Source organism: Schistocerca nitens, chromosome 4 (assembly GCF_023898315.1).
Source record: "Schistocerca nitens isolate TAMUIC-IGC-003100 chromosome 4, iqSchNite1.1, whole genome shotgun sequence".
Lineage (NCBI taxonomy): Eukaryota > Metazoa > Arthropoda > Insecta > Orthoptera > Acrididae > Schistocerca > Schistocerca nitens.
This window is the reverse complement of record NC_064617.1, coordinates 147,152,012-147,171,315: the sequence shown is the minus strand read 5'-3', so window position 1 is coordinate 147,171,315 and position 19,304 is coordinate 147,152,012. Positions and strand designations below refer to the sequence as shown.

The window sequence follows — 19,304 nt, the reverse complement described above, 5'->3', positions numbered from 1 at the left end:
GACATCACAAATATGGCGGAAACAAAAACACACACACACACTTTCCACAAGAAGCCTAATGACACTAACGGGACAAGCGCGGGAAATGGGGTGTTTTGGGTGGGGGGCAAACTAAATATAAACAAATTTAGACGCCTTGCGTAGCTACAACGTGTAAGTGAAGACAGCCATGTATGAATACCCACCCACCTCCCCAGGGGTCGTAACCCCTGCAACCCATAGAAGATAAAGATGCTTCAGTAGCTGATTAGTGTTTTTTGTCTTAAAAAAAAAAAAAAAAAAAAAAAAAAAAAAAAAAAAAAATCTCACGGGATAGAACGAACAGATCAGAAAGATAAATATAATAAACTAAAACAGATAATTAAAATAATTAATACGTGTTTTTAAATTAAAAAAAAAAATCTCACGAGATAGAACGAACAGATCAGAAAAGTAAATAAAATAAGATAAAACAGAACTGGAGACAGCCACACTCAAACCAAACTCCGCGCCGTCATGACGTCACACACGACAACACCCTTACGTCACGGGTCAAAGCCGACGCGTGGGATCGGACGCTTCTGTCGACCCCAATACACTGTTGATACAGCATGTAGAACAAGGGGTTTTTAGAAGGCCAACTTGGGTGTTGTGAGCAAGTCACCTTATTATGACAAAAATATCTGGAAATCTTACATAATTTTCAAAGGTTAGAACACAGTCTCTCATTTACAGACAATCAGATTGGAGAAAAAAAATTATTTCAAAACAAAAACAGTGTTACCCATCAGGTCCTGCAGCTGCGACAGGAGAGCCCTGACAAATGGTGCTGGGCATGGAAGCTTTGTGCGTCTGCCAAACACATTATGTGGTTTTGCTTAAATGTCTATCGCATTGCCTCAGTATTGCCACATTTCTATGGGTGATTACTGTTTTCAGTCATGTAGTTTGGTACAACCAGCAGCCTTTTGCATTTCACAGTTGAAAGCTGACAACAGTGCTGACAGCTTCCATGAATCTTCTTTTATCAATGAAGTATAGGAGTAACAGATAGTGTGAACGTAAGTTGCAAGTAATCACTCATGGATAATCCGTCATTAATAGTCATCACAAATACGGCTACTTTTCAAAGTAATCTTTCTGAGAAATCTTTTTCTTGAAATAGGCAGACAAATCACAAAGTTGGTAACCGTAAGTTAACAGGGAAAGAGAACTCAATAATAATGAGAAAATTTCTTTCCATAATCATATTTCTGGAGATAAAAAATTTCTGCATCAATCTCCCATGCATATAAGGAGAAGCAGTAGCTGAGAAGATAGATGGGTAATCCGACATGCTGCTTAATTAACACAGCAAGCAAATAAAGAAAAACACTGAGAAATTTTGGACAGGAATTAGTTTCAGAAAAATAAACAAACACTTTAAGATTTGACAATGAAACTGTAATGCTGCCTGAGATCAGAAATCTTCCTATCTGATAGAGAGAATGTATTTCTGTTGATGGAAACATCACAGAAATGCAACACACACTATTTTATCGGTATGTATCACTAATAAAGCTGTGTTACAATATTCTTTTTGAATGATCACAAACAATAACATAGACAAAATTAATAGCAAGCTCAAACTTTTTGGCTACAATACGGTTATCTGTAATAAAGTACTGTCTGATAGTTCTTAATAACATTTTCGAGTGGTAGAAAGATTGGCTACATACAAAAATGTAAAATTAGGCACTTCACAAAATTAAAATGTCATATCTAATCACTACAACATCACTGAATTACAATTAGAATCAATCAGCTCATTGAAATTCCTGGAAGTAACTACTTGCTGGGTTATGACATGGAGTGATCAGTCATTGGTAAAACAGCCGGTGAATTTGGTGTGTGTTCTCTCTCTCTCTGTGTGTGTGTGTGTGTGTGTTAACAATCTGTTCCTCCTCTCGAAAGTTGTAACCTGTTGTTTCCATCTCATGAATCATTTAGCGCGTAATGGGTACGCCGACATCGTACAGAACAGTTAGTTTCAATCTCACAACACCTCTTTTACGTCCCCAAGACACTGTGCGGAGACAGGTTTCTTTGACGCTCCAACGTGTCTCACAGTAGTATCAGCCCTTTGCGAATCTTGTAGCAACGTTAAGGTTGAATAATTTATATATCTTATTACTGACCTTCCTCACTATCTAATTTCTTCAACGTAAGTCGTAATGCAGTTATACCTTCGCATTAGCTACCCGTTGCCAATCACAAAACATTGCACATGCAGCCATGTATCAACGATCTATACAAAGTTACAAACAAACACAGTATGATTACATACCTCTCTGCAATCAACCATATTTCGGTTACACATTGTTGAAATGACACTTGGCCAGTGCCACCTTTAGTCTGCCTTGATACTAGGTAGAAATCACTGCGCCCGAAATAATAATCTGTACAACTCGCAAATATAATTTCGCAGTTTTACCTACTCTTCGAAAGTTTAGATTCTTCACATAATTATAACGAAGCTGATAAATAAGTAATTTTACTTAATGGGAAGAATTCTATTTTGGCGCAGCAAAGACTGAAGTAAGCAAATTATGCTTGTGATTAACCATATTTTTTATAGATTTAAACACTTCTGCTTATTTATTGTATAGTTCAATAACAACTGTATGTCAATACAGCTGCTCACAGGCCAAGTAACAGGCGGCGGTGTCAGGCGTTCGGCCTTTCTAAGATTTCCACATTGAACTTATGCTCTTTGCACAGTTTAAATTGTAGGCGCCAAAATGAGCGATGGTACTGTGACTGAAAGGTAAGCAAAATTTGTTTGTGGAAATTGATTGTTGCTGTTTTAAATTGTTTGCCATGCCATGTAAATGGTTAGATTGTTTCTCCAAGTGTGTGCCCGCTTCGTGATGGAATACTACATAGCTAATACAACATGTATGATAAAGTTACCTTTTCCCATTGGAAGTGCGTTTTAGCAGTGGCACTTTGAAACTTTCTTTAACGAAATGAGTTACTGAAGATACCACTGAAATTATTTGCAAGCTCTTTCTTTTACTGAATTTTATAATGTTACTCGTTTTATAGTATATGTTTACTTATTTTGGATTACATTTCCCCGTTTGCACCATCCTTATTTGTTAGTTTGATTGCGGAAGAACTGCTACACTGGTAATATTTCATAAGAATAGTATCCATTTTGTGACTAGTTTTGTCGTAGTTATATACAGTTCAACGAGTGCAGTAGGTCTATTACGAATCATGAATACAATTCAAGTGTTACAACGATATAAATGTAATCGGAATATTCGCATACCAGTACGTAAGCGTACCAATTCTTGGCCGGTGTTTTGCTAGAAATGAAAATGTCAGATCTCTTACGTATCATTATTTCTGTTATAGCGTATCTGATAATGCATAATTTGAACAGAAGCAGCTCTCTGTAGACATCATTAAAATATATGATTCATTACTTTGATTTTTACTGGCGTGAAATCGTGTTCAGCTTCTAGAGCGAGATTTCCACTTCTGGGAAAGATGTGCTTCAAGACATGGGCAGGGTATTATTATAAGCTTATAGTAAAAAAAAAAATTAATTACTGGACATTGTAATGCTGATAATGTACGTTCCTCTAAAAATAACATTCAGTCTCCCAGAGACTAAATCAGCCACAGTTACTTTGTCTGAAACTCCTTTATGTTAATGATTTAACCCCCCCCCCCCCCCCACACACACACACGTCAGTAGGGAGGAAGGGAAGTTGATGGTTATGGAAGGAGAAGCTACAAGGGAATGATATAGGATTATGGCACTGGTGAGCTTACTCTGGTGCAGGCAGGGGAATACCCCTATCACTCCCACCAATTTCGCGCAGGGACCATGAAGGTAAGAGATATTGGTCTTTTATGGAGGTGTATAGACATTTCTTTTTCCCTCACTCCTTTGCAAGTGGTACTTGGTACCCCCCCCCCCCCCCCCCCCCGCCTTGCAGAGTATGTATGTAGACATAGATATGACAATAAGAACCCTGTTACAATTTCAAAGTAAATATTAACACAAAAGTGAAGCTCATGAAATCCTCAACAATCAACTGAAAAAATACCACCATTGGTATGGTAAATTTTGTATGATCTATGTAGTTCAAGAAGCCAGCAATATTGGGAACCTACACACAACTTGAAAACCATTAACACAAATTTCGCTTGGCCTTTATGGCTCAACTGAAATCCACTATGCCACTAACCCCCACAAACCCACAGCACCAGACCACACTCTACAATACCCACCAATGCAAAGTATTAAATACAAAGTTCAACTGTGAACACAACCTTCACAATAATACTAGACTGGTAAATTCTTAAAGAAAACTACATACATGAACAAACCCCTACATAAAAATGTGCTTACCAGCCACAGTCAAATGACAAATTAATCTAGGCTGGCCATCTCCCTCCCTCCATTGGCACCAAAGTAACCATGCCTGGACTCACACTTCCATAACCACACGTCCCCTGAACACTACCCACCAACTGACACCAGTCTCCAACAGAATACCTGCATTACAAAACAATTAACATTTGCATACATCATTCACAACTTCATAAAAAAATAAAAATGCATAAACCTAATTCCCCCCGTCCCCCCTTCAAAAAAGCCACAACCCTCTCTGTACACAATACCCCAAACCACATTTAAAAAACTCCAGACTTAACTAACCAACTTTGGCCTATATATTTTACCCCAATCAAAAACATTTAATGGACAATAACTTTTTCAGCACACTTTTCCTCCAATAATATTCATCAAGGTGAGATTTTAGAGTCAGGTTGAAGTGCTCCTCTTCCCCTTTTCTGCAATGGACTCAACTGCCCCCTCTCCCTCCCCCCCTCCCGCCACCCAATAACCCTCTTTAGAATTTGTAAAAGCCCTTTTGAATAATCTTTAAACTGTATGCTATGATTTATGATTAATGATGAAACCCCTACTGCCCCAACCCCTATACAATGAAAAACAATCAAAAACTATAGTTGAGCCCTCCCTTGTATACTCCTCTATTAAACCAAGCAATATCTGTTAAGTACGTCTACCCACCACTCCAAAACCACTACAGAACTCCCCCCCCCCCCCCCCCCCAAAACAACAGCTTCACCCATGTTCCCACAGTATGATCACCACTCCCATGCTTATCCTTCCCAAATTGTGATCCACAAATTTCTACATCTACTTCTGCCCTGTCAACAAAAAAGGACTATACTTAATAGACTCAGTACACACCTGATTGCAAAATGAATATCACTCACAAGTGTCTCATGCATACAAAACCAAATAGCAGAATGATAACACCAATGGTAGGTTAACATCACAATGTCCTACATGGCCATCCTAGATTACTTGAACTAGGAACTCTTCTAACCAACCTCCAAACATTGTTCTGATGGCACATTGACATGTACAGCTTTCTGGTATGAGAAGCAGGAACTCTCATTAATTTTAGTAACTTGCCACACTGGTGAAACCTAAAAACTCAACGATTAGACCATACAACTGTAAACACTTTATGGTAGCTGCCATATCATCCCCCACCCCAGCCATTTACTTGTTGTCAGCCTGGCTTTCTATAGTGTACCAATTATGGCTACTCACTTTGCTTTATCCAGGCTTCTGTTCTCTCATCATTACTCATCTCTTAACTCATGTTACATCCCTACTTCTGGGTTTGACTGCCATTCTTAGAGGGGGAAAAGTTGCCAAACATGATGCACATGCTATCCACTGAACACCACTTGTGGGAATGGATCACATCAGACAACTAAACCTAACACAGTCACTAGACCATTGTGGAGAGTGAGGCTCAGCTTGAGAGATAGGGTATCATCAGATAACTGCATATATGTAACCCCGTGAAAATCCAGAGAATGCACTGTTGGTACCATTGGTGAAAACTCCCTGTACATACATGTGAGTATGTACCTGTCGAATGTGGAGCACAGGGATTGCAGTTAGTGATTATTGTATGAGGCAGCTGTTGGTGTGGCATGGTGGTGCTCGTGGGAAGAGTCCTCAGTCAAAGATCATGCAGATGACCCACAATGAGGAGGATCAAACTTTCTCATGCTGGTGGTAACAAGACCCCAGCAGTCTCACTCGAAGGAATAGATCAATTTATCATGGGAAGGTGTGACCACAAAGCTTTCTCTTCCCTGTCCACAGCATTGGAGGAAATTAGAACTAAAAGAGATGGTGAGATCCCTCGGTAATTAGTTTGTACCTGAATGGATTGCCAACCCTTTCGACCACAAAATCAATTTTTGAAGTGCATATAGGAAACACATTCGTTCAAAGTAGCATGTAATAGCAAAATGGGGATTTGTTCAATCTTGATGATAATGTGATCCCTGCTCAGTTACAGGAATTGCTCACCTTTGAGAGGATCAGTAAAATTCCTGTATCCATCACTCCTCATAAGAGCCTCAACAAGATTCAAGGTGTAATTTTCTATCACAATCTCAAATTACAGACACACGAATAACTGCATGGGAGAAAGCAGAGTTCATTTTTCTGCTGTATCCAATGGAGGCCAAAATATAAGACAGGCTTTCCTGTAAAGGTAAAAGCAGGTGGGGACTCCAATGACATATGTGTCACACATCACTGCGAAACCTAATTACAGTCTATCACAGGTCTGTGATGGACTGCATTCTAGGTCACACTGTCTCATAGAACACCAGAAGAAGGAATGCTGGGAAAGATATGTCATTATCTTAGAGATCTGTGCCTCTTTTTTCACTAGGGTGGGCCATGTTGCATTTGTCTACACTCGCCACTTAGCAACCAGTTCTCTTAGATGACAGTACTGACACTACTGTTATTGCAGAACATTTTGCAGTACACTGTGCTCAAGCACCTGCATGCAAAACCCACTGTACAGCATCTGAAACTGTAAAATACTCCTCAGCTCTCTGGGCTTTGGCCAAGACACAGTAGTGAAAGTAGACAGAATCCCCATCCAAATGCTACAACATATATCCTTGTATTTGTTTTACATGTCTTATAGTCTGCAGATCTTACTGTGAAGATAGGTCTGGCTGCCACATCAATGCTGCTTGTTTAGCACCATCCAGGAGTCAAGTGTAGGGTATGTTAAGGTTACACATTGTGGTGCAATATGTCACTTAGATAAAGTGGTGTTAACCTGTTGTTTACCTAACCAACAACTACGGGCACTTATGACCATAGCAGTTTTGCGCCCAAAAAAAAAAAAAAAAAAAAAAAAAAAAACCCTAACCAACAAATTATGGGTACATTTAAAAGTGTATTTCTCAGCGAAATAATTTAGAACAGCAAACTGTTTGGAAGCCTTATTATTGTTTGTTCATGTCATGGGTATGAATGGACATAGCACATCTTCAAGGCAGGAAGACAATGGTAGTTTTGCTACAGTGTTTGGGCAGTTACTCCATGCAGCTACATCCTGGCTCGGAGAAGCGAGCAGTCCATGGGATAGTGAGTGCCATGACAATGGGAGTGATGTCATAGAAGAGAGACAAAGCTTAGCTGTCAGATGGTTCAGAACTGTAATTTGTGGATGTTGTACAGATTTAATGTGATGTTAGATCAATATATGTTCACGCTTTGTACGTGATGCGATCCCTTACACAATATAGTTTAACTATAGGAGCAATATAATCGTATTTAAGATAAAGTGCTTTCTATCGTTTAATAAAAAGTTGAAGATAGAGAAGAGTTTTCAAAGTTCCAGCATAGGTACAGTTGCAACAGTGAAGAAGTTCATGTTAAGAAGAAATACATGGTTTCTCTGAATGTTGGATCAGGAAGTAGCAATTCAGAATTTCGGAGTAATCATATTCCACATACACTATAACAATGTTATGAAAAGGATAGATTGCTACTCACCATACAGTGGAGACGTTGAGTCGCTGACAGGCACAATAAGACGACTGTTAAACAATTGAACTTTTGGACGAAAAGCCTTCTGAATTAGACAACTTACATGCACACTTTCACACAAATACAATTCACATACACACATGTCCATCATCTCTGGCTGGCAAGGCAAGACTGTGAGCAACAGTGCATGATGGGAGAAGCATTCTGGGTGGTGGGAGGAGGAGGTTGGGGTGGGAAGGGGGAGGGATAGTAGGGTAGGGGTGGGGGGCAGTAAAATGCTGCTTGTTGGAACTTGTCAGCAGCACTTTACTGTCCGCTAACCCTTCGCTGCTATCCATTCCGCTCCCCACTCTAACCTAATTCTTACTTCCTCCACCCAGACTGCTTTTCACATCATGTGCTTTTGCTGCTCACAGTCTGGCCTCAGCACCCAGAGACGGTGTGTGTGTGTGTGTGTGTGTGTGTGTGTGTGTGTGTGTGTGTGTGTGAAGTTGTTTTGGCCAAAAGCTCAGTTGTTTAACAGTATTTTTGTTGTGCCTGCCTGTGACTCTCTACACAATATAATGAGTAGCAATCTATCCTTTTCATTATATTGTCATTATTTCATCCTGGGTTTTCCAAACACACTGTTTCCAGCATAACGCAACATTTCATTCTGATGCCACAGTGCAGGGCCCAGAATTCATTTGCGCTGGCAAATAACTGATATCTGAATAAGAAGAATGTATGAAATATGAATCAAGAAGAAGTTGATAATTTTTAAAGGAAAAATTCGTAACAAATAGGGCATCCATTGTGTTGGAGGTTCATAAATAGTTTTGTTGTCTTTAGCAACACAATCAACAACCCAGATTATGGCACAGTGCCAAAGCCATAACAAACACAGCAGTTGAAGAGATTTAAGAAGAATTAATTGGTTGATGAGTAATCATTCACTCCATAAATAACAATATGTTGAAAGAGTTTACAAAGACCAGAAATCAGAAGATTGGTTGTTGGATCTAATAATGTACTACAATAGTTTAATCAGTTGCACAACTACACCCCAGCTTTGACCAACGACAGTGTTAGAAGTGCATCCACTTGTAACAACCCATTTTTCCCAGCCAGCCAGCTAGCTTCTCCTCAGCGTTGCAATGCAGTGAGCTACTCTAGCATTTTTTGGTAAGCTGTGCTAAAGCCAATTTGAATTATATGACTTTTTTGTGGCGATTTATGTTGTGGGGCAAAGCAGATGTTTTAAGTATGAAAAGCAGTTGCTTTTTACACACACACACACACACACACACACACACACACACACACACACACACACACACTCTTTCTCTGTGACACTGGAGTGCAGTACCTACTGCAACCTACATCCTTCTGAATCTGTTTGGTGTATTCATCTCGTGGTCTCCCTCTACAACTTTTACCCTCTAAGCTGCCCTCCAATACTAAATTGGTGATCCCTTGATGCCTCAGAACATGTCCTACCAACCGATCGATCCCTTCTTCTAGTCAAGTTGTGCCAGAAATTTCTCTTCTCCCCAATTCTATTCAATATCTCCTCATTAGTTATGTGATTTACCCATATAATCTTCAGCATTCTTCTGTAGCACCACATTTCGAAAGCTTCTATTCTCTTCTTGTCCAAACTATTTATCGTCCACGTTTCACTTCCATACATGGCTACACTCCATACAAATACTTTCAGAAACGACTTCCTGACACTTAAGTCTAGACTTGATGTTGACAAATTTCTCTTTTTCAGAAACGCTTTCCTTGCCATTGCCAGACTACATTTTATATCCTCTCTACTTTGACCATCATAAGTTATTTTGCTCCCCTAACAGCAAAACTCATTTACTACTTTAAGCGTCTCATTTCCTAATCTAATACCCTCAGCATCACCCGATTTAATTCAACTGCATTCCATTATCCTCGTCCTGCTTCTGTTGATGTTCATCTTATATCCTCCTTTCAAGGCACTGTCCATTCCGTTCAGCTGCTCTTCCAGGTCCTTTGCTGTCTCTGACAGAATTACAGTCATTGGCGAACCTCAAAGTTTTTATTTCTTCTACATGGATTTTAATTCCTACTCCGAAATTTTCTTTTGTTTCCTTTATTGCTTGCTCAACATACAGATCGAATAACATCGGGGATAGGCTACAACCCTTTCTCACTCCCTTCCCAACCACTGCTTCCCTTTCATAACCCCCAACGACTCTCATAACTGCCATCTGTTTTCTTTACAAATTGTAAATAGCCTTTCGCTCCCTGCATTTTAGCCCTGCTACCTTCAGAATTTGAAAGAGAATATTCCAATCAGCATTGTCAAAAGCTTTCTCTAAGTATACAAATGCTAGAAAAGTATGTTTGCCTTTCCTTAATCTATCTTCTAAGACAAGTCGTAGGGTCAGTATTGCCTCACGTGTTCCAACATTTCTGCGGAATCCAAACTGATCTTCCTCAAGGTCAGCTTCTACCAGTTTTTCCATTTGTCTGTAAAGAATTCGTGTTAGTATTTTGCAGCCGTGGCTTATTAAACTGATAGTTTGGCAATTCTCACATCTGTCAATACCTGCTTTCTTTGGGATTGGAATTATTATATTCTTCTTGAAGGCTGAAGGTATTTCGCCTGTCTCGTACATCATGCTCACCAGATGGTAGAGTTTTGTCAGGACTGGCTCTCCCAAGGCTGTCAGTAGTTCTAATGGAATGTTGTCTACTCCCGGGGCCTTGTTTCGACTCAGGTCTTTCAGTGCTCTGTCAAACTCTTCACACAGTATCATATCTCCCATTTCATTGTCATCTACATCCTCCATTTCCATAACATTGTCCTCAAGTACATCGCCCTTGTATAGACCCCCTATATACACCCCTTCCACCTTTCTGCTTTCCCTTCTTTGCTTAGAACTGGGTTTCCATCTGAGCTCTTGATATTCAGGCAAGTGGTTCTCTTTTCTCCAAAGTCCTCTTTAATTTTCCTGTAGGTAGTATCTATCTTACCCCTAGTGATATGTGCCTCTACATCCTTACATTTGTCCTCTAGCCATCCCTTCTTAGCCATTTTGTTCTTCCTGTCGATCTTGTTTTTGAGATGTTTATATTCCTTTTTGCCTGCTTCGTTTACTTCATTTTTGTATTTTCTCCTTTCATCAATTAAATTTAGTATCCCTTCTGTTGCCCAAGGATTTCTATTAGGCCTCGTCTTTTTACCTACTTGATCCTCTGCTGCCATCACTATTTCATCTCCCAAAGCTACCCATTCTTTTCTACTGTATTTCTTCTCCCATTCTTGTCAATAATTCCCTAATGTTCTCCCTGAAACTCTCTACAACCTCTGGTTCTGTCAGTTTATCCGGGTCCCATCTTAAATTCCCACCTTTTTGCAGTTTCTTCAGTTTTAATCTACAGTTCATAACCAACAGATTGTGGTCCGAGTCCACATCTGCCCCTGGAAATGTCTTACAACTTAAAACCTAGTTCCTAAATCCCTGTCTTACCATTATATAACCTATCTGAAACTTTTCAGTATCTCCAGGCTTCTTTCATGTGTACAACCTTTTATGATTCTTGAACCAAGTGTTCGCTATGATTAAGTTATGCTCTGTGCAAAATTCTACCAGGCAGCTTCCTCTTTCATTCCTTATCCCCATTCCATATCCACCTACTATGTTTCCTTCTCTTCCTTTTCCTACTAGCTATCTAATTCCAGTCACCCCTGGCTATTAAATTATCGCCTCCCTTCACTATCTGAATAATTTCTTTTATCTCATCATACATTTCATCAATCTCTTCGTTATCTGCAGAGCTAGTTGGCATATAAACTTGTACTTCTGTGGTAGGCATGGGCTTCGTGTCTATCTTGGCCACACTAGTGTGTTCACTATGCTGTTTGTAGTAGCTTACCTGCATTCCTATTTTTATATTCGTTATTAAACCTACTCCTGCATTACCCCTATTTGATTTTGTATTTATAATCCTGTATTCACCTGACCAAAAGTCTTGTTCCTCCTGCCACCGAACTTCACTAATTCCCACTATATGTAACTTCAACCTATTCATTTCCCTTCTTAAATTTTCTAACCTACCTGCCCGATTAAGGGATCTGACATTCCACACTCCGACCCATAGAACGCCAGTTTTCTTTCTCCTGATGACAACGTCCTCCTGAGTAGTCCCCGCCCGGAGATCTGAATGGGGGACTATTTTACCTCCAGAATATTTTACCCAAGAGGACACCATCATCATTTAACTTTACAGTAAAGCTGCATGCCCTTGGGAAAAACTACGGCTGTAGTTTCCCCTTGCTTTCAGCCGTTCACAGTACCAGCAAAGCAAGGCTGTTTTGGTTAGTGTTACAAGGCCAGATCAGTCACTCATCCAGACTATTGCCCCTGCAACTACTGAAAAGGCTGCTGCCCCTCTTCAGGAACCACACATTTTTCTGGCCTCTCTACAGATACCCCTCCGTTGTGTTGTACCTACGGTACGGCTATCTGTGTCACTGAGGCACGCAAGCCTCCTCACCAACAGCAAGGTCCATGGTTCATGGTTCAAGGTAAAATCTCAGAAATTTAATATACTAACCGTCGAACAGAAAAGGGAATTAAAAATCATATTGATAATGTATTAAGAAATATTTTCTGATACATCAAGTGTAGTTCGTGAGTATGTGTCTATTTGTTGTTGTTGTGGTCTTCAGTCCTGAGACTGGTTTGATGCAGCTCTCCATGCTACTCTATCCTGTGCAAGCTCCTTCATCTCCCAGTACCTACTGCAACCTACATCCTTCTGAATCTATTTAGTGTATTCATCTCTTGGTCTCCCTCTACGATTTTTACCCTCCATGCTGCCCTCCAATGCTAAATTGGTGATCCCTTGATTCCTACCAACCGATCCCTTATTCTAGTCAAATTGTGCCACAAACTCCTCTTCTCCCCAATCCTATTCAATACCTCCTCATTAGTTATATGATCTACGCATCTAATCTTCAGCTTTCTTCTGTAGCACCACATTTCAAAAGCTTTTATTCTCTTCTTGTGTAAACGATTTATTGTCTATGTTTCACTTCCATACATGTCTACGCTCCATACAAATACTTTCAGAAACGACTTCCTGACACTTAAATCAATACTCGATGTTAACAAATTTCTCTTCTTCAGAAACACTTTCCTTGCCATTGTCAGTCTACATTTTATATCCTCTCTACTTCGACCATCATCAGCTAATTTGCTCCCCAAATAGCAAAACTCCTTTACTACTTTAAGTGTCTCGTTTGCTAATCTAATTCCCTCAGCATCACCTGACTTAGTTCGACTACATTCCATTATCCTCGTTTTGCTTTTGTTGATGTTCATCTTATACCTTCCTTTCAAGACACTGTCCATTCCGTTCAACTGCTCTTCCAAGTCCTTTGCTGTCTCCAACGGAATTACAATGTCATCGGTGAACCTCAAAGTTTTAATTTCTTCTCCATGGATTTTAATACTTACTTTGAATTTTTCTTTTGTTTCCTTCACTGCTTGCTCAATATACAGATTGAATAGCATTGGGGATAGGCTACAACCCTGTCTCACTCCCTTCCCAACCACTGTTTCCCTTTCGTGCCCCTCGACTCTCATAACTGCCATCTGGTTTCTGTACAAATTGTAAATAGCTCTTCGCTCCCTGTATTTTACCCCTGCCACCTTCAGAATTTGAAAGAGAGTATTCCAGTCAACATTGTCAAAAGCTTTCTCTAAGTCTACAAATGCGAGAAACATAGGTTTGCCTTTCCTTAATCTAGCTTCTAAGATAAGTCGTAGGGTCAGGATTGCCTCACGTGTTCCAATATTTCTACAGAATGTAGAAACGTGTCTATATTTAAGATACAAGAAGAGAAACCTACTGTCCAAGAAAATATTCAAAAGATGATCGAGAATAAATGTAGCATAAGTGTAACAGTAATCATATTTAAGTGGTAAAAAAAACATGTAAGAGGACTACGCTTGGTGATAATTCATGAATTTTAAATAAAAATATTGAAACAGAGGGTTAAGCGTGTACAAAGACAACGCACAGCTTGTTTCCAAGATCTGGGCGGATCATTTTGCATTATTGATTAGAACTTGAAAAGAATGAAAGGGGAATAACAATAAAGCTAACTAACTCTTATTTTGGAAGGCAAGAATTGAAGTTTTTTGGGGCATATAGTCGGTGTAGAGGGGATACAACCCAATCCAGAAATGATTCAAGCAGTAAAAGAATGCTTGGAACTGTGTAATGTAAAACAATTTCATTTCTTCACTTAGAATCATTGGAAATGTTGTGGAGAGAAAAATCAGTAAGCTGAGAGATTTTCCATATCTTTATTCAAAATGCATGAAATAATGTTATGGGGTAACTCATCTCTAAGAAAGAAAGCAAGCCAGCCTTAATTGCTCAAAAATGTGCTGTAAGAATAATGTGTGGTGCTCGCCCACAATCACCTTGTAGACATCTGTTAAAGTAGTTGGGCATTCTTCTGATTACTGCTTCACAGTATATTTATTCCTTCAGAAGTTCATTGTAAATAATCCACGGCAGTTCAATGTGGACAATGATGTACATGATTACAATACCAGAAGGAAAAGTGATGCTCATTACTCCATGTGAAGATTATGTTATCCACAAAAAGAGGTGCTCAGTGCTGAAACAGAAATTTCTTATAACTTATCCAGTGATAAAAAATGGGGGGGGGGGGGGGGGGAGCAGAAGGAGTGACTTAGTGAAATTACAAATGCTCAGCATGCAGCCGTATTTACAAATTAATTTGCGGCGGAATGTAAAATGACTTAGTCCACCTCTTTATGATTTATCTTGCAAATGATCCATAGAACAGGAAACTAACTTACTAGAGGAGCATACCTGAGTTGTAGTAGCCTAAGTTGTATACTGATTTAATAATTGAATGTTAAGGACGCAAGTGTCTGAGCTTTGTGTGCTGTTCATGATGTATGGAACAAAACGTGAATGATTATATTATGCAAGGCAATGAAAGGTTGGTAGTTGTTCTAAGCATGTAACTCCTCTAGTTTGATTGTACATGCTGTAGTAGAGCTTGAAGTGTCTACTGCGAAGCAAAATCAACTATAAGAAATAACTGAATCTCCTACCACATCCTATATATGCATATTACGAAAATATAACTATGATTATTGTCCGAAATATTTTGTATACTTTTCTAATGGATGTCAGTAACATGGATTGCTATGAGTTTGTAGGAGGGGATTTTGTACATTTTCCAGTCTGGTAAGCTTCAAGGTTGGGATTCTTACATATTTGTTAGGGAAGGTTAGCTTTACTTAAAAGTGTGAGTACTTGTCTTTTATCCTGAGTGAAATAACTAAGTTTGAGAAAGAGAATTTAAAAATGGGCTACAGGATTAGTTAAGTAGAAACAAAGTGTAAATAACTTAGAGTTAATACATTAACGGTGTTGCTATAACCAAATGATTTTAAATATGAATTAGAAAAAGCTTTGCTGGGAGCAACATGGAAGCAGCTTCCAGGCGCAACTAAATGGCACTAAATGTATAACAGAAAAGGATTCCCACTTATGTCTAACTAGTACTATTAAATGATGAATACTTACCCCACTTTGATGACACTATTGGATTTAAACAAGAATGTTAACAAGTTGACAATTCCTCTGTGGGGTAATGTGCATACATTATGGATAAGTGATGGTATTACTATGACTGTTCTATATATATGACTTTTAAAACTGAATTCTATAAAACGGACTTGGCGCTATAGCCACCCATTACTAGCTTCCAGTTTACAGAATTTAAAGAATTACAACATAGATGAGTCGAGTTGTCACTATTGTCATTTGTGAGTGCCATAAGTTGTTTATATTATAAATATTGCGGATGCAGTTATTTGATAGAGTTGTGGTGACGTCATTCATCTAATAGAGGAATATGTGATGTAACATGTCATTTCGATGGAGTGATGTGTTACCAAAAGTCTACCCAACCAGCAAATTATAGTCATGACGTTTGAAAGTATCTTCATGAGTTAAGTAATTTAAGATAGCAAACAGTTTGGAGGATTTATTATTGTTTGTGCATTACACTATAATGAATGGATGTTGCATATCTTGAAAGTGGAAAGACAAAGGCATTTTTTCTGCCCGTTGCAGCACCTGCTGTTCAGGCACTTACTCCATTCAGCTACATCCTGGCTCAGAAAAGTGAGCCATTCCGTGGAAAAGTGAGTGCTGTAACAATGGGAGTGACATGGAAGAGGGATGTAGCTTAGCCATCAGATGGTTCAGAGCTATAATTCGTGAACCTCATGCAGATTTAATGTGCTGTCAGAACGATGTATGTATATGAGGGGTACTTTACACGCCATATTGTAAGTGAAGGAGCAATACAATTGTATTTCATAACATTTAGTAGAAAGTTGAAGACAGATAAGAGTTTTCAGAGTTCCAGCATAGATACAGTTGCAGTGGTGAAGTAGTCCACAATAGGAAGAACTACACTGTCAGTCTCATCACTGAATTAAGAAACAGCAGTTCATGATTTCAGAATAATGGTAATGGTAAGCTGAACACACTATTTCAGATGTAACGGAACATTTGAACGTACAGACACTGACAGTGTTTGACTTTCTAACTCACTGTAGCAAAAGGACTATATGGCTAATCAAAATTTTTTTACATCAATCCTAAAGTAGGGATGTCTTCCAAAAGCTTTCAAAATTACTTAAGTTATTTCTATCCTCAAATCGAAGAAGCATTCGGATAAAGTAGAAACTTATTGTTCCACAGCACTTCTCAGCTGCTGCTACAAACTTTTAGGTTAAATAGAACTGACAGAAGCAGCTTGGGAAACAGCCCTGTAGAACTAGCAGGTTTCAGTCCAAACAGGAACTGTACCAGGTTGTCAGTCTGACTGCACAAGTCGAGGCTGGATTTCAGAAACAGGTGAAGACATCTGTAGTCTTGTTAATTTGACTGCCGCTTGCAGTACAGTGTGGAAAGAAGGGTCTTACGTAAGTTGATCAGAGTCATTGTGTGCCAAGCCACATTGATAATAATCAATAACACGTTGTCAGACAGGCACTCGAGAGCAGTAAAGGGTAATCTCATAAGCAAATAAAGGAAATTAAATAATGGACTACCTCAGGGTTCAGGATTATACTCTATACTTTTCAGCCTTTGTATTTCTGACACGAAAACAGCTCAAAGCGGTCTGGCTATTCTGTCTGTCGGACTTGTGGATCACAGCACAAGGAGTTCTAAAGTGCTGAAAATACTCTAACTAATGATCTCATCAAACTATATGAGTATTTCACTTTGTGGAGACTCTAATCCAATCTTTTTAAAACTGAAGTCACCATTTTCCACTTACACAGTAGAGCAGCAGACTATGAATTAGACGTCCATATGAATGTCACTATGCTTCCTACCAGAATCACCCAAATTATTGTACAATGTCTCTTAATAGAACAATGTCTTTCCAGAATCATTAAAAACCTTCTTGGGAATTAAAGCCCACGGAACAATCTTTTACAGAAACTCAGCAGTACTAACTGGGGGCATCAGCAGATTTGTTTTGAACTTCTGCTCTCACTTTAGTGTTTTCTGCGGTGTAAATATTGTGCTCAGGTCTAATTGAAAAGCCATCACATAAATAAGATCGTTACAATCACTCAGCTCAGAACAAATATGAGACTCGTCTCTGTGTGCATAAGAACTACACTATAGTGGCTTCCAACACTCAGTCATATCCCCTCCTGTGTTAAGAAGACAAGAAGCCCTCTTGAATGAATATTCCAAAATGGTGAGTAATCTTCAATTTCCCATCCATGAAGGTATCCCAAGATTGACAACAAAATGACTTGATTCCAGAAATCCATTCCTGCAATTGGCACAATAGCTTGCTGATAGCATCTCCACTATTGACAACAAATTGCATGAAACCTGGAATGTGAGTGCTCCACCTGATGTGCAGTATCTTATTGACCCAGGGGCTTTGAACTCCCATGGCTTGGGTGGAAAAATATCAATCACTTTCAAACAGGGCTCAGAGTTTGTGCATAGAACCTGCTCAAATGGGGTAAGCAGTGCAAACCAAGCAGTGATTGTGGAGCATTGAACCAGACCATCCAGCACATTGTTGAGGAGTGTAAATTGAAACTTCATAAAGTCCAAACAATGTTTTCATGGCTTGACCAATCAAGCTGTGACTGGATAAGGAGATTGGATATTAGCGTATAAAAACTGTTTTTTTTTTCTTTTTTTCTCATTCATATTTATGTCAACAGTACTGTTAAAAGGACAGATCACTGCTAACTTTATAGAGAAGTTAAGTCACAGGCAGATGCAGCACATTTGCTCACACATGACGACTATCTATGATATACTTGGAAGGAGAGACAGCATTGGTCGTATTTTTTTGTTTTATTAACCGCAAAATCGATTTTCGGTCACTTAGTGACCATTCTCAGTGCTGTAATATACAATTTAAATTGGTAGGCACTGATGTCAACAAGCTTAGAGCGATCACAGACTCAATTTTGTGGTTAATAAAACAAAAAAATACAACCAATGCTGTCTCTCCTTCCAAGTATATCCATTATCTGGTCGTGGTGCACAGGACACTCCATGGAGTCGCCAATCAATGACTATCTATGAGTCCGGCCTCAGCGGCCTGAGATAGTGGTCATGTGTATGTGAATTTTGCTTGTGTGTGTGTTTTCTACTTTAGAAGAACAAGGGCTTTTGGCCGAGAGCTCAAATGTGTATAAAACGGGTAAGATGACGGACAGTGCAGTGCAACGTATTGAGAACAGTCTTATGAAGATTGAAACAATGGCAGAAGAAGGAGGATATATGAAGAAGGAAATGAAGAACGAATTACTAGAGGCGGTGAGTGAAATAAGAAAATGCTTAGATTCTTTGAAAAACGAAACAAAAGCAAAGGAGGAGAATAGGTATCCTACGAGAGAGGTTAGGAACATCCAAGAAGAGGAGACGAGCAAGGAAGAAGACAGCTGCACTGCCGGGGAAACGCTGGAAACAGCACATAGCGGACTGAGGCAGATGGAAGAGACACCTACAGGATCTGAGAAGAACTTCAGTGGGGACATCGGAGTGGGTAACTCTCTGGAAAAAGCAAAAAAAGACGAAAATAAGATGGAAATGGGAGAACTGAGGCATAAAGTGGAGGAGATAATTGATTTCCTAAAAAACCAACTAGAGATATTAATACAGGAGCAAATAAAGGAAACCCTAGAAAAGGACAGTCACCTAGAACCAGAGAAAATCAAAACTCATGGGAACAACATACAAACTAAATACAACAACAAAGTTTAACCAGGGGGAATGACAATATACAGAAATCCTCTGCTCCAGCAACAAAATCAGCTACAAGTCCAAATCAATGCACATC

The 19,304-nt window shown here is 39.2% G+C and overlaps 2 protein-coding genes across 9 annotated transcripts in view; one reads left to right on the top strand and one right to left on the bottom strand.

Moving 5' to 3' along the window:
* The window catches only part of LOC126251336 (RNA polymerase II-associated protein 3-like), a 117,648-nt gene extending 115,201 nt beyond the window's left edge, over positions 1–2,447 (bottom strand). For 2 of the 4 annotated variants that reach the window (XM_049951692.1, XM_049951688.1), the window contains exon 1: positions 2,205–2,227. In XM_049951692.1, coding sequence (XP_049807649.1) covers positions 2,205–2,212 — 8 coding nt within the window. In that variant the 5' untranslated portion in view covers positions 2,213–2,227. The other 2 variants (XM_049951691.1, XM_049951690.1) reach the window with 2 other exon arrangements.
* Positions 2,448–2,654: 207 nt separating this feature from the next.
* The window catches only part of LOC126251335 (uncharacterized), a 131,690-nt gene continuing 115,040 nt past the window's right edge, over positions 2,655–19,304 (top strand). For 2 of the 5 annotated variants that reach the window (XM_049951681.1, XM_049951683.1), the window contains exon 1: positions 2,655–2,785. In XM_049951681.1, coding sequence (XP_049807638.1) covers positions 2,760–2,785 — 26 coding nt within the window. In that variant the 5' untranslated portion in view covers positions 2,655–2,759. Of the gene's footprint in view, positions 2,786–16,059; positions 16,227–19,304 lie in introns of those variants that run through there. The other 3 variants (XM_049951682.1, XM_049951684.1, XM_049951685.1) reach the window with 3 other exon arrangements.